Source organism: Actinia tenebrosa, unplaced genomic scaffold (genome assembly GCF_029948245.1).
Source record: "Actinia tenebrosa isolate PJP-AT-01 unplaced genomic scaffold, QUT_ActTen_1.0 PGA_scaffold1__47_contigs__length_23844297, whole genome shotgun sequence".
NCBI lineage: Eukaryota > Metazoa > Cnidaria > Anthozoa > Actiniaria > Actiniidae > Actinia > Actinia tenebrosa.
Window position 1 is genome coordinate 19,606,985 of NW_028292578.1, and position 15,685 is coordinate 19,622,669.

Below are 15,685 nucleotides of genomic sequence, written 5' to 3' on the forward strand. Positions count from 1 at the left end.
TTACTGATTTTTAACTACAGTGCGCGGCCAACCATATAAACGAAAGATTAAAAAAACCGCGCGCGATCCCTGCAGGTTAACTTCCAAGAATTCTAGCTGTCATATCAAGATTTTAGCAGCCAATCAAAACGCACCATGATAACAGTGCGAGCAACGCAATATATAGCGCGAATGAAGGAAGAAATATAAGATTTCGCTGAATTGCTGCACGTACGGCCATCGTTTTTTGTCAGGGGTCTACGTCCGGCGGGGTTTTCGTCGATAGAATAAGGTAAGAAGAAAAAATAGACTAAAAGATAACTCTATATACATATATAAGATTATATCGATCGAGTAAATCGTAATAAGGAAACAAGTGAATAAGGAAGCAAGTGAATTAGCTCTTGGACTTTTTGAACAAGATGATAACTTTCTACGGCAACCATTGAATCCTTTGCTAGTCATTTAAGCGTGTTCGATTTATTGCGAAAGGTTTTCTCCATCTTTTTTCCGCTATGTTACCGTTGATAGAATTTGAGGTAGATACCTTTTCATTTTGATTTCCGCCGACTTGTTTTTAGTTTCTTTTTATTTGGTGCAATTCTATTTTTTGCGATATAAATATGAAGGAAGCTATGCATGTCTTGTCGAAACCGCGAACTATTCCGAACAATCGCGCAGTCATCAAATTTTATCTCAGATGCAATTTTTTAAAATTTCTTTGAAAACGGTCTGAAATTTATAAAATATTCGACGGAAAAAAATTGGTGTAGTAATGTTTAGAGCGCTGCTAGAGATCCCTGACTCTGAGGAGCGATGTAAAGCCCAGCAGCAAAGCTAGGCAGTTTGATCGCACCTTCTCGAAGTTGTCCGACATTTTGGATGTATCTCGCAAAAGCACTGTATCATTCTTAGTGCTACTACCGGGTACAATTGATTTTGGAATGTTAGTTCAAACTTCTATTGGTATTAGTGAATGGATATTAAGTTTACTTTGGTTCGAGCTTATTAAATTTTTTGCTGACTTTGAATTCGAATGCATGATGGACAGTGTTAGCATTCTACGGATTATACAAGAGTCTGTTGCTTCTATGTTGGGACTATCACACTAACACTATTAGTTCATCGTTTGCGATGGCTAAAATATCATATCGGCAGTTTTCGAGTAAATTCAGTGTTAACAATAAATTCAAAAATCAGGCCAACGAATTGTCCTCGAAAGTTCATGGCAGGTCTTCAAGGAAGAAAACATTTTGTGTGCTGATAACAAGGTATTATATTCGACCGCTACCATGAAAAGAAGACACTAAGACACCTGGGAACTCTTGCGACTGAAGATATATAGTCCCCACGAGGGTGTTTGCGTAATTTTACACTAAACCAATCTCGTACCCAGAGCCTGCGTTTCTTCTAGTATGAGACGAAGAATGAGGGCTCTGGCATATTCCATATTTTGGCGCATGCCCAATATTTGGAAAGTGAGATGTAACCAATCAAAATAATCAAAGTAAAAAGTAAAACCAAAGTAAAAACCAAACTAAAAATATCATAGTAAAGATCATAGTAGAAAATATAAATTGGAAAAATATTCTTTTAATTTTTAGCAAGTCTATGAACGCACGCGCTGTCATACCGGAAGTCCAAGAAACCCTGGTCTCTTAAAATGGATTATGCCAGAGCCCTCTTTCTTCACCGCAGGCCAGAAGGAACGCAGGCTCTGGGTTCGAGATTGACACTAAACCGACGGAGAAAAACGTTTGCGCATGCGTGCATTTTAGCACGTTTTCTAAACATTTTGAAGAGTTTAAGTGAGAAAAAAAAAGTTTGTTTCTCCATGTATACAAAAAAGTTCGAGAGTATACTTTTGTCAGACCAAGATACTGTATTATCAAACACAATATGAAAGAATTAGTCTTTAGTTTCAAGCATGGACACTAAGATTTTCCATTTTGTGAAGTCCAATTTATCAGGCATGTATGAAAGTCAAATTTACTTATGTTTTTGACTAATTTGCATACGGTTTCAGAGCATGCGCAAACGTTTTTCACTCGTGTCCTTTAATCCAGTTTAAAATAACCTCTCTGGTGCACGTGCGTATTGCGGTATGGGATTCTCGGTTCGTTATTTATGAGCTGCCAAAATCGAAAAAGACCTAGCCAGAGTAAAGATTAATAATTATACACATACGGCCATACAACTGATCCAAATTGAACAAAATTAGAAGAAATTGTCATTTCATCATACAATTAACAATTTTTCTTTAATAGAATCCTCCTGAAGAATCTGTAACTTAGATAAAGTTTTGAATAATGGAGCGATGCTTACACTGAACTGAGTACTCACAATAACAACGTGTTTTTTTCCTTTACAGCAACTTCTCTTTGAAATATTTTCAGTATTCGTAAACAAGTGACGACACCAGGCTTTTTTTTTTTAATTTGCTTGTCGCAGATAAAAAAGAAAGAAAAAAAGAACTGACAAACTAAACATGCCAGAGAAACACCTTATAGAGGAAATAAAGAAAATGAATAAAAAACTTAAAGACTTGAATACACAGATAGCAGCAAACGAATATAAGCTGCGTGAAGTTCCGAATAGAAAAAGCGAAGAAAAGTTCAATAAAGTCATAGAAGATCTAAAGCGAGAAAAGGAAAAGGGTGAAGAGAAAAGATATCTCCTTCAGAAAGTAGTGAAACTGCAAGGAACACTAGAGACAAAAGAGGTAAAAATAACACAGTTGAAACACCAAATAGAGGAACTACAAAAAAATAATGGTCAAATACAAGAATTAAACGAAGAAATAGTAGATCTCAAGCAAGAAAAGGATCAGTTGGAAAACGAAATAATCAAGCTTAAAAATGACATACGTGGGTTGAAGGAAAAGATCGAAGAAAGGGATGTACGTGTGGAACTGTTGGAAAAGGAAATGAAAGAAAACCATGAGAACCACCAGAACATAATGAAGGATTTTATTGCCAAGAGTGACAAGGATATAAAAGATTTGAGGTACAAAACGTCTGCCAATATCACGCAACTAAAAGATAATCATTCAAGAGAAATGGACGAAATGCTTAAATCAAACAATTTCCTCGAAAATGAAGTAAAGGAACTTAAAACGAAACTTTCAAAAATGGAAAGTGAACTAAATGAGTGTAAAAAGCATGTGAGCTACTGTACAGAAGAAAATAAGCACATTTTGTACATTGGGCAACTCTGTTCAGACTTGCAAACAAACTGGTATCGATATGTCATGCCGAAGCACTGCCACGATGAGCATCGTGCTTATAAAGTTAAGGACATTACAGACGATATTGGTGATAGCACAATACTCAGTGAAGAAGAGCAAAACGATGCCAAGAGGAGGTGGAAAGAATTGCAAAGTAAAATAGATTGGGAGAAGAACGAACGTTTGATAGAAGCAATTAAGCGACTACGACAGCAGAGAAACCGAGCCGCGCATCCCAAAGTCCTTAGTGAAGAAGGAGCAAAAAGGGCGGCCGACGAGTTAAAAAAACAAGGAAAATTGAAAGCTAAGCCCTCATTTGAGGATGTCATGGGATTAATCAATCTATGGAAATCTTCAAAGTCCCTGCACCAAGGACGATCCGGCTGATGCATGTGACCAAGCTCGTAAAACACTTCCATGTTCATTGATCACAGACTCATTTACTTAGGGTTGGCCTCATATCAGCGTCAAAATATTCACATTTGAAATAGGAAATGTAAAGAAAATAATACACAACTTTAACAATACCAGCACTTTTAAAATTTCACAAACGGATATTTTTAATCGGATATTTTTAAATCCGCAACTTTCATACCGATTCCACCGTCCAGCCACACCAGGCCGTATTCAAAAAAATCACTTGATAAATGTGGAAGTGACTTAATGTTTACGCATTTTTCCTTTTTAAATATTTGCGTTTTTGGTTATAATTGGGATTCCTGTGGAAAGCCGGCCGAGATATACTGAAATGGGGCTTTTCGTTTTCTATCACAAATCGGCCATTAGTGTCTCTAGGGCGCATGAGCTTTGCTGGCGAACTCATGATAACGAAGGCTCGCAGCACGTAACAGAGCTAAAACAAGCCGTTGGAAGCTTCGGTGCTCTCTCTGACGTCTAGTTTTTTTTGTAATGGTTTGTAATTTTAATATCCAGGAATTCTACCCTGAAACTAAGTTCCATAAAATGACATGCTATAGACCCCTTGTAGCACGTCGGAATGAAGCTTAATTTGGAGTACATAACAATAGGTTCCCAATTCTCTTCTTTCCCATACCCATAATACTTTGCGGCTTTGGGGGGTAACCAGAGGAAAAACTGAACCGCATTTATTTTGCTGAAGGCTGATCAGACAATGTTGAAAATACCTCGTTTGATATCCAAATATAAAATGGAACAGTAAGAAACAGAAAGAGATGAAAAAGTTTAAAGTAAATTTTTAATATTTCTTCGTAAGTCAAGACATTTTCTGTAACAACAAACCTTTTGATGTTCTGCAAAATGAACTCAGAATGAACTGATAATCAGTACTTTACAGATCAAAACAGGTATAGTGTACATTCAATTGAAGAACGTTTCATTTTGGGACAGCGTTTTCGATTGGTTACGCGTTTTGATTGGTTAACTCCAAGTCGCAAAGCATTATGGGGCACGCGAAAGTAGATAATTATCATGAGATTGAAATTAAGCTGTTTGTACGTGACATGCAAGGATTTTAATTTTTTCATTCCACCAAGAGGTATTTTGACTTTGTATAACTGAGTGAATTCAGGTTTTGCAATATATTAACTATACAATAGGTTTACATACATGTTTTTATACACGAAACGGTCAAAATCTACAATTTATCCTTTTTTTGTGTGTGTAAGGCGATCTAAATAGATCGTAGCAAGATCAAAATGCATTTTGGCTTTCAAGCTACAGTACACTGATTTCAATCTAAGAACTGTAACATAAGGAACTTGTTCAAATGCTCTGATTGTTCATCACTCTCTGCACTGTCTAGTTATCATACAGGTTTTGTTGTAAGAGCAAACGACACGCGTCGAACCAATCATAATGCGCGAAATTAATGACCGTCCAATCAGAATGGTGCATTTTAACAAGACTACGTCACGGTTACGCACCTTCACTATCATACGAACACCGCTCTAAAATAATGATAAATTAGATAATGTAATAATATGGATCAATGAAAAGATAATAAAATGAATGAAACTGCCTATATCCATCCAATAAATGATATCTATCTAGGAGCCTATCTAGGGGGTTTGTCCAATGAGTGATCTTAGTATCTTTACGTTAGAGTAGCGTTTTTACCCAGTGAATAAGATGTTAAGCCCCCGTCCACAAGTATCCGCAAATTTGTGTATCCGCCGATTGTTTTTTTTGCGGATACGGGTTGCGTCCACACTTGTCCGGAAATTCTTCTATCCGTATCCGTAAGAATTTTCGAAAACGGTCTCCAGAGTGGAAATTTTCGAATACGCTCCGAATACGGATACGTGTGGACGGTCGTATCCGCAAATTTTCGAAAAACACGATTTTGCGCATGCTCAATGAGAAAAATTATCCATCAAAGGGACTAGATACTAGCGTGCATCAGGGCGGATCAAGAAAATTTACAGATACGTGTGGAGAGTGAAAACGATTCGAATACGCTGCGTGTGGACGCGAACATTTTCGTATCCGCAAAAAAAAATTTACGGGTACAAAAATTTCCGGATACGTGTGGACGGGGTTTAAGACTAGTACATCTAGTTGGTCAATCCTGTTGTATCATCAGCCTCCTAAAATGAAAAAAAAAGTGCTTATGAGAGTTAGTTCAACAACCAACATAGCCGTCATGTCTTCTGTTATTTCATTCTCTTGGGAATGATTGCAAATAACTTATAGATCTCTTGCACTAGTTCCCACCCTGGGGGTCAAAACGAAAGATTACTCTTCTTTTGAGGACTGTGATTTCTCTTGAGGATAGTATGTTTTCAATGTTTTGGCTCCCAAGGTAAGGTAATGAATAGTGTATTTTATTTGCTGTTTATCGAACAGGAAAATATATCATGCAGTCGAGAGTAGGAAGAACTTGTTACCTGGTTTAATTTCTTAAACTCCACCACCTGATGAAAGATATGGTCTAGTATGTGCTTGGCGTCACGATTATCGATAGGGAGTTTATGGGTAACCCCTAGGATATCCCCACACTCTCGTACGTAATACTCGAGATCATCCTCTGTACCTGATGGGGAAATTAATAAAAAATAATGATTAATAATAGAAAACGTTTAAGGTCCCTTATAAACCTTGCTCAAAATTATCGTGGATACGAGGCTAACATGAAAATAAAAAAGGAATCAGACTTTTTCTCGATGGAATTCGTGGCATTTCTTTTGTATGTCCATGTTAGCCTCGCATTCAAGATTGAGAAGGGCCCATTTCACTATTCAACCTTACAGGCAGCAGGGCCAAGGATATTAGACATCAAAGTTGTTGTTTTTCATAGAGTGGAAAACCAGACATACTTAACAGTGGTTCAAACATTAATACTCCGTTAGCCTTTCATTAACCCTTCAATTTCTCGTCCCAACGGAGGCGACACTATAGAAAAACGTTTCAGCACGTTTCCTAAGAATTTTGAAGAGTTTGAGTGAGAAAATAAACGTTTGTTTTCTCCAAGTATACAAAAACGTTTGAGAGTATACTTTTGTCAGACCAAGATACTGTATTAACAAACACAATATGAAAGAATTTGCCTTAAGTTTCAAGCATGGACGCTATGTTTTGGCATTTTGTGAAGTCCAATTTATCAGGCATGTTTGAAAGTCAAATTTACTTATGTTTTGACTAATTTGCATACGGATTCAGAGCATGCGCAGTCGTTTTACACTCGTGTCAACGGAGGCATACGTTCAGTACCTATTCGTACGAGTCCCTTGCAGAGCGAGTATAAATACAGTTCCCCCAGATCAACCTCGCGCTGTTTTGTATGAAGGTTGCAACATGGCTTTGACGTTTTCCAATGGAAGTTCCAGCCCCAATAACGTGGAAGCTGCTCAAGTTTTTAGATAACCCTCCTGTTCGCGTTTCCGCTTACTTTCTTGCTCGTATTCCTGTTCCTGCTTCGTCTGCTCAAGAACAGCCTGAGAATGTCGAGGTTTGAGGTGAATCTATTTTAAATCTTTGTCTAGGTGTCCTCCCTATTTCACATGTGTGACATTAACCTTTCCCTACATTTTGTAGTTGGCACAGTAGTGTTTTTTCTTTACTTTAAACGTCGTTTCATAGCTATTTTACAATAATTATTTACTTCTGGCTAGTTATTTTATTGTAATTTGCTTTTTGTCACCTAGTTTTATTTTCCCTCCCCACGTGCTTGATTCTACTGGTCTCATTCCTGTCGTGAAGGTGTGTTAGTTTTCTTACTTTATTCACTGTTTTATTCGCTTCTCATTTCCTATCATTTGCTTTATACTTCAAAATGTTTGCTTCATGTTCAGGGGTTTTTTTTTTAATTCACCACCTTTTACTCCGGTCCCCATTCATCCTAATTACTGCACTTGTCTTATGTTTTTCGATTACGGCTAGCAACACTATTATAACACCCGACACGTTGTTTTAATTCAGTTGGTATTAGCGTGTACAGTAATAGAAGGCATACCGTATATCGCTGAAAAAATTTGTAAGAATTGCACAAATTAGTTTGAAGTTCAGTGAACCGTTGACCTAAGAAACTTTGCACTAATTTGTACAATTTCGTTAACTTTTTGATGTATATATGGTATGTACTCAAATTTATAACGTAGATTTTATATCTTAGTGCCACTTGATGTGTCAACAGTATGTGAACCCAGTAACGTACGTGTCTGTGTAACCCCAGTGTCGTACGTGTCTGTGTGACCCCAGAGAATGAAGACGCTAGATTTTGTACTAAGAAATTTACCTCGCGTAGTTCCGTATGAGCCTTTAGTGGCAAGTGAAGTATTGACGGTTTCCTATATATTTTCCTTTTGTCCGGTTTCTCGCTCACCCTCTCCGACCAGCAACTGCGTTCAATCTATCCCTCCCTCCCACCATCATTGCCAGTTTCTTTCTGCTCTGTTTTGACCGAACACGGTTGCAATTATCCCATTCTTATTTATCGAGCGTGAAAGGGACTGATGGAAATAGGATACTTTTTATTACATGGTGTTCAAATGACTTATCATTATCATTATAATATTATTATCATGATTGATGACTTACATTTGTTCGTTATCTGCGCCAATCGGACTTTTTCAGAAGAGAATGCTTCATCCAAGTCGAACAAGTCTAGAGCAGGTGCTAGTAGCTCTCTAAAGGTTGGAGGAAACACCTGGAAACGATGATTTGAAAACAGTTATATTGTCTCCGTCTCCTAAACTATCCCAGGATTCAATCCCGGAGAGGGGGGGGGGTGGTACTCCGCCAGAATTTGGGTAGGGGTGTTCCGCTGGGATTCTGACAGGGGTACCCTGTTTATGACAAAAAAACTCAAATTTGTAGACCCTGTCATGACAAAAGATATAATTTATTGCACTGAGTTCCTGTTTCAATTATCATGTCATCTCGGGTGTCGTTTTTTTTACGATCATAATAAGCAGTTTCGGTCAAAACGAAAGTAGAAACCCTGAATATGACAGGAAACTCAGGAAGAACTTGGAACTCGAGTGAAATTGCATACCCTGTTTATGACAAGAAGCTCGAAAAATCATACCCTGTTCAGCGGATCATCCCCGTAAAGTCCATATATGGGAGTACCACCCCACCCGGGGATTCAATACTTACAGCAGGTTGTAGCGGTGGTAGCGGCGTCTCAAACTGTGGGGTGATAAGCTGTAAAGCCTCGTGTTTCACATGCAGTTCTTCAAAAGATCTAGAAAATTCAAGAAATATCAAGATACTAGATATCTTAACGATAAAGTCCAGGTATTGTAATCTTAATGATTATTATAAACAGCAATAGTTATACATGAAAGTACAATACAGCCCCCTTCACAGTTCCCTGTGCCATCTTGAAAGGTAACAGTGACTTTCATTGATGCAAGACAAATGGTGAGCTTGCAATGATAGAGGCTTTTGTTAAACACCTTGGACAATTATTCACATGTCTCTATCATTGCAAGCTCAATGTTCGTCTTGCTTCGATGCAAATTCATGGCTACCTTTCATTATGGTGCAGGGAACTGTGAAGGGGACTATTGCCTTTCTTACTTAATCACATCTGGTACTACACTGGTGTCCAGCTTGTACAGCTCGTTATCAAACATCTTTGAGAAATCACGAGGAATCTAGCATACAAAAGAAATACAAATGAAAAATCATGCACTGAAGTAATGAAGGCAATATCTTAATTGATGATTGTGTGGCTCCAGAAAAATACCCATACTCCACCATGGAGGAAATATTATTGGAAATTCTCAGGGGGTGGGGGGTCAGAAGAAAAACAAAAATGTTTGTATGGAAGAAAATGGAAAATTCCAGAGGAGTGGGAGGACCTTTTTTCAAATTTCCTCCATCCATAGTGGGGTATGAAAATTTTCTGGAAACAGATATTGCATTGAAAAGTGACTAAAAAAACAGCAAAATACAGTACAAATAGCTCCATCTAGTCTCCTACCCAGACATGAGTTTAAAACGATAACTTTAAAATCCTTTTCTACTGCTTCCTCCTCCTCCCTCAAATAACATCTTATCAATTTTAATTTGTTTTGAATTTATTAATCAGTTGTAAAGTTTATTTCAATTATTGAAAAATTAAATTAATGGAATACATATAAATTTCTCAACAGATTTTACCTCGTCTCCTTCTTGTAAGCAAACTCTGAGTCGTTCAGCAAGATTTGAGGTATCTGGGATATAGTGGTAGTCAGAGATCTAACGAAAAGATCAAAATTAATAATCAATGTTGCATTATTTGCAGTTTATTGAAATCAAGGTTCACAATCATTGCTCTATTTGAGATGTTGATGTATTAAACCCAGATTACCAAATGAGACTTGGAATCGCAAGGGCAAGGGTTCAAATCCCGTTCAAGATTCAGAATTTTTTCCAAGTCTTTCAATTTGCAGCTGCATAAGTTGCTTGACATACTGCGAGGATCAGCTCAATTTAATACATTACAACTGCAGTACAAATAAATATTTCATATATATTCTCATACCCAGATTACCAATATTGCATTGTATTACTTTTGCAATGTTTTGTCATTGCATTCAACTGGCTACTTACTTCAGGGTCTTCAGCATCAATGCTGTTCAGCTGTAGATCGTTAGTAGTTAACCACTGGAACAATACATCCTTAACACAAACAAAATATCATGAAAAATTAGCAAGTAATTGATCTTTTGAAAGAAAACTGTAATTAATGCAATACAGTGGCATTCCTGTTATATTGAACCCCAGATATCTCAAACATTCCCTTATCTCAAACTTGAGGCCACATCCTATGGACTAGCTTCACTACATATTTTACCCTGAATAACTTGAATCTTATTTCAAAACATTTTCCCTGTACCTCAGCAGATTCGCAATAAAGGGAATCCAATGTACATTGCAACAATGTCATAATGATGCAGTCAACCGAACATGTTGCTGTAATGCAATAATAACCCTTTGCAAACATTTTGATAGCTCACCTGGATTTTGGCATTTTCTTCTTTGTCAAGATACTGATCACTAAACATGTGAACGGATCCAAGTACTGCTAGCTTTCCTCTTGAATACTGAAAGCAATAGAGATATAATAGATATAAAATACAGTGTACATTCATAGCCACATTCAATGCTCTGAGAGCAAGTGTGTATTATTGCTATGGTAGCAAATACACTGTTTGCTAGGTTCACTTCATATCTGCTACAGTAGCAAAGTGCGCACAGTGTGTACAGGTGTACTGGGAATTTGCTACTATTCAGTGCATATTTGCTACCGGAGAGCAAATACACACAGTGCTTATTTGCAGTTTGCCTAGGACTGTAATGAAAAGCTCACATTGCTTAAAAATTAACTGTTCACGGCTAACACAATGTTTTACCCAGTTCAAATCTAATGGGAATACTTTTCTTTGTCCATTATATTTACAGTGTACATATCAGTGAAGCGCTGATATGGATATGATATGTATGTAAATATAATAGACATATGTTCAATGAATAACTTGAAGTGCAGTTCTTCAGTGGTTTACAAGTATAATGTCATTCCACTAATATAATGTTTTATTGTTGTACATGTAAATCTTGAAGAACTGTTCTACTAATAACCAACCTTTGAAGAATGGAACCCACAGATAGGTCTGTTCAGAGGAAAAGATACACTGCCAGTAGACAATACAGCTACAGCAGGTTTGACAACATTCAGCGTTGCACCATAAGGGTAGACAAATGACACAGACCTAGAAACAGAATAATGGAATTTTTCAATAAGGATGGGATGCATAAACTTCATGTATTACCAGTATTTACAGGGATCAATCTGCTATATAGCCATGACTTACTTTCCAAATTCAGATGAATCAGCGTCCGATGATCCTGGAACATATTTACCAGCAGCTCTATTTATTTCTCTGATCATTAAAACAAACAAACAAAGATACAACAAAATAAGCAAGCAATTCTAAAGGCAGGGTTTTTATCTTGTAGTTACAATTCTATAGTTTTTAGACACATATCTTCATAGTTTATATATTAGAGGGCCACAGGTTTGTTAGCATATTGCTATTTAGTGCTACCCTCAGTAAATAAAGAGTTTATTTATTTATTTATGGAATGTTGGGAGGAGGATTATGGCAAACAATGAGGTCAGAGTAAAGCAAGAAGAGAAAGAATGAAAAGAAGGGAAGGAAGAGAAAGGAAGAGAAATGAAAGAAAAAGGAATATAAAATCATGACTAAACAAACCTGTTTAAAACTCCATTTGATACAAGTGCCTCTTTGGGATGGAAGTACTTGTAGTAGACGGTTCTTACAACTGAGTCTGAAAAAAAACAACAAGAACATTTATTTTCAAATTTTTTTAACCTATTCAGTTACAAATTAACATTTAAATTTGGTTTTGTTTGTAGTAGTCTACTAGAGTGAAAACCATACATCCATGAAATATAACTAACTAATCAGTACAAAATAGCACCAATAAAACAGATGTGTTTAGTGCTATTTATATGGAATTATGCTATTTAGTGCTATTTAGCTTTTGTGCTATTTCGAGGATTTATAGACATACTGTACTGTATGTTATTTAGTTTTTGTGCTACACATATTTCATAGATATATGGTTTGCACTCTACTGTACCATGGAATACTGTAGTAGTTGATATAGTCATGCTCACCATTATTAACCATGATTCCATAATCTTCCAGTAAGAAATTAATATTTGTATCAAATCTCGTTTCTCCACCTTCTCCCATCAACACCAGCACATTGCCACCACCTTCAATGTACTGCTTGATTACATCAAACTGGGAAAATAAGAAAACAAAAAATAGGTGTATACACTTGAATTTAGAATTTTCTAAGATTACAGATTTCCAACCGACGGTGTTTTTTATTTCAGAAATGATAAATAACAAAAGGTCACAACGATCTTCCTACAATAAGAAATTGGTTTTAAATGACCTGTTAGTGTACCATCTTGTAGAAATATTAAAAAAAAAACAGGCCCTCTTCAAGCCTTCTACATAAGTTTTAGAAGAATCCTAAACATTTAGGTTCCTGCTTGGTATGTCGAAACATGGGGCTCACATCCTTGCTACGCCATATTTAAATTTAAAATGAATGAAAACCAAGACTTAAAAGAAAATTAAAAAATTATTACACAACATGCAGGAGGATGCTCACTAAGTGGCGAGTCTTTTAAAATATATGTTTATATACTAACCTCGACAGCTGTAAATTTTTTCCTTGGCCCTCCAAAGACAAGCACCTTAGCTGTTACAATTTTTTCAAGGGATAGTTCATCTTTATTGCTGTTAAAGAAGAAAGATGGAAAGTAATTAGAACAATGATGAAAATTATTATGTTGAAGACAATGAAAAATATTGCCAACAATATAAATGACAGACATTCATATAACGTGTAGTTTACACGTATCCAAAAAAAGCTTTAAAATTCATTTTCAGTGAATTCTGGTAAGGCCGCAGCACTGACAGCCACACAATTTATTACTGATGGTATTTGTACATTATTCCTCCAATTGTGGTAGGGAATTCAACCAGGAGACAAGCCCCCTACTTACAAAATTGTTTCATGGGTCTTCAATGATGTTCTCCATATACAGGTTAGAGAAGAAAGGCGAGAAAGCCTAATTTATTGGTGGATACTACAAGTATCTTCAATACTATTAAACTGAATGTACTTGGTAGGGTTGGTGGTGGGGGGGAGGGGGAGGGGGAGGGGGAGGGAAAGGGAAAGGGGGTACATGTTTGAATTTATCTTACATTATAATCTTCCAGTTTGAGCGTAGTTTTCTTGCGAGTGACTTGAATCCATTGTTTGGGTTGAAAAGTTCTGCCTTAGATGTATCAAAAACTATCGTGTTGCTTTGTTGTTGATTATCACTTGTTTCCTAAGATATAAATGATAATTATACATTATTTTTTTGTGTGGTTTTGTGACTGTATAAATTTATATGTTTAAAGCCAATAGAAGAATCATACTGCTTTTCAAATTCGCAAAATATAATAACAAAAATTTAATTATTCAATTATTTTTGGGGATTTTTAAAATTCTGAAAGTTAAGTTAGTTGTGTTTTCTCGATGAGGTTTCTTCTGCAACGGTCAGAAACTCAAGTTCTCTTTCCCAAAACGAAAATATAATTTCAAGGACAAATTATCTTAATTTTAATGACGAATAAAACTTAAGTTCACAATAGATAAATACATCGATTGCGATCGTACGATGCTGGTCCAAGCAGCTTAGCAACAACTACGTAAATAAACAAGTACGTAGTTTTTCATCGCTAATAAACGCTATATTTACCCCTAAGACACTTGAAATTTCAAAGACGATGAATTTGGAATACTTTAGATATGTTATTCTTGCAATAACTTTGCTGTTTTGTTTAGAAAATAAGCTAAAAATAAGAGATTTTGTCCAAGATTTTTCGCTTACCTGATTCATGGTCCCAGGCGCCATTTTGTCATTTCTTTATCGAACTCAGACTCTCTCTAAAAATATCAACGGGGCCTGAGTACTAAATAAATTGGAACACAGGAAGCCCAAGGGAGTATTCTAGTGAAACAGGTCGAAAAAACGGCGTCTCACTAACACAATTGAGTGTTTTCTTGTAAAAAAAACGTTATGCAGTGGAAAATAAAGAGAGCTTTCTACATGCGAAAAGAAAGATTTTTTATTTTTAAGATTCCAAGAGCCTGGACTTGATTACTTAATGAAGTCGCGCGCACAGTGACGTCATAATGGGAATGAGTTGATTAACGTTCGATTTCATTAGAAGTGAAAATTAGATAAATGACTGTCTAGTGAAAAACACGTCTTAAGAAAATGTGGCAAATAGCGCTTTTGCTATACGCCGTCCATAAACTTCTAACGTTCTTCGTTCCTGATTACAAGGAATATGTCATACTTTGTCTTATTGGTCAAGGATACCAAGGTACGAAGTTCGACGATATTCGTTTCTTGCTGTTCACATTTTGCGCCCTCCACGCTGATCACTTTTCACTTAAAAGCGCTTGTTTTTTTTAGCGTTTTTATTCTTGTCCAACATCCATGTAGTACGTAGGATTTTGCATTACATGGAAATGAAAGTTCCAGAGCCGCTTTGGAACAATGACAGTTTCTAATTTTAGAGCGAAAAAAAAATGAAAAGAAAAAAACCAAAAACTCTTGATTATTGCCAAAAAATCCCATTTTGTGTGGTTTTCGACTTTTCTTTAGAAAGGATATAATGCTAATAAATCGCACCAAATCATACAGAGCTTGAGTATCAACTGTTGGATAACTGAAATATGATGTTTAACGAACAAATTCCGAACCCATAAAGCGCCGAAATTTTAAACAAACTTTCCTCCTGAGCAGGCGCGGAATTCAAGCAAAAAAATCAATTGAAGCGCTATGAAAAAAATTGGCGAAATTGGACAACAGAAAGGTTACTTTTAATTATTGCTCATGTGTTTTGCCTTTCTTCATTTACTTTCATAAGTCAAAGGAAAAAAGCAAATATTCGACATGTGCGCCGGAAAACTTTTATAGCGTATATTTTCGTATTTTATCATGCTGTATACTCGTATGCTCGTATCCAAGAGATCGTGATTGAACTTTGAAAAAAATACTAAAAATGAATATTTATTACATGTTGGTAAGGTGAATCAAGGATGGCTTTAACCTTTGTTTATTCCACGATATTTTAGACTCTTATTCACTAAGGTGCTTTTAATTGTATTTTACAGTTCAAAGAGAGCTTACAAGTAGACAAACCACAGCGCTAGGTAAGGGTGAATTATGTTTATGAAATAATAATAAAAATTATTAATAAATCGCGAAATATTGAGGTAGAGTGGAAGGGGTGGAGGTTTGGATAGCTGGATGGCTGCTAGCTTTTGTGAATGGATGGAGGGATGGAGGGATGGAGGGATGGAGGGATGGAGGGATGGAGGGATGGAGGGATGGAGGGATGGAGGGATGGAGGGATGGAGGGATGGAGGGATGGAGGGATGGAGGGATGGAGGGATGGAGGGATG

General features: G+C 36.5%; 2 protein-coding genes across 3 annotated transcripts; one reads left to right on the forward strand and one right to left on the reverse strand.

Annotated features, from left to right (window-relative positions):
• Positions 1-164: 164 nt before the first annotated feature.
• On the forward strand, positions 165-5,207 carry LOC116308935 (uncharacterized). 2 transcript variants are annotated; one of them, XM_031719453.2, is made up of 2 exons: positions 165-271; positions 2,351-5,207. In XM_031719453.2, exon 2 carries the CDS (start codon positions 2,468-2,470, stop codon positions 3,590-3,592), a length of 1,125 nt encoding a protein of 374 aa, XP_031575313.2. In that variant the 5' UTR covers positions 165-271; positions 2,351-2,467; the 3' UTR covers positions 3,593-5,207. The 2 variants fall into 2 exon arrangements, with proteins under 2 accessions (XP_031575313.2, XP_031575314.2); XM_031719454.2 differs by having other exon boundaries at positions 190-271; positions 2,431-5,207.
• Positions 4,404-14,144, reverse strand: LOC116305008 (intraflagellar transport protein 52 homolog). The gene is made up of 15 exons (XM_089033068.1): positions 14,100-14,144; positions 13,426-13,553; positions 12,867-12,954; positions 12,318-12,447; positions 11,890-11,965; positions 11,488-11,556; positions 11,259-11,385; positions 10,633-10,719; positions 10,226-10,294; positions 9,794-9,871; positions 9,209-9,285; positions 8,783-8,870; positions 8,222-8,330; positions 6,073-6,218; positions 4,404-5,772 (listed from the first exon to the last, which is right to left on the reverse strand). The coding sequence occupies exons 1-15, from the start codon at positions 14,121-14,123 to the stop codon at positions 5,740-5,742; spliced, it is 1,329 nt and encodes a 442-aa protein (XP_088889194.1). The 5' UTR covers positions 14,124-14,144; the 3' UTR covers positions 4,404-5,739.
• Positions 14,145-15,685: the final 1,541 nt, after the last annotated feature.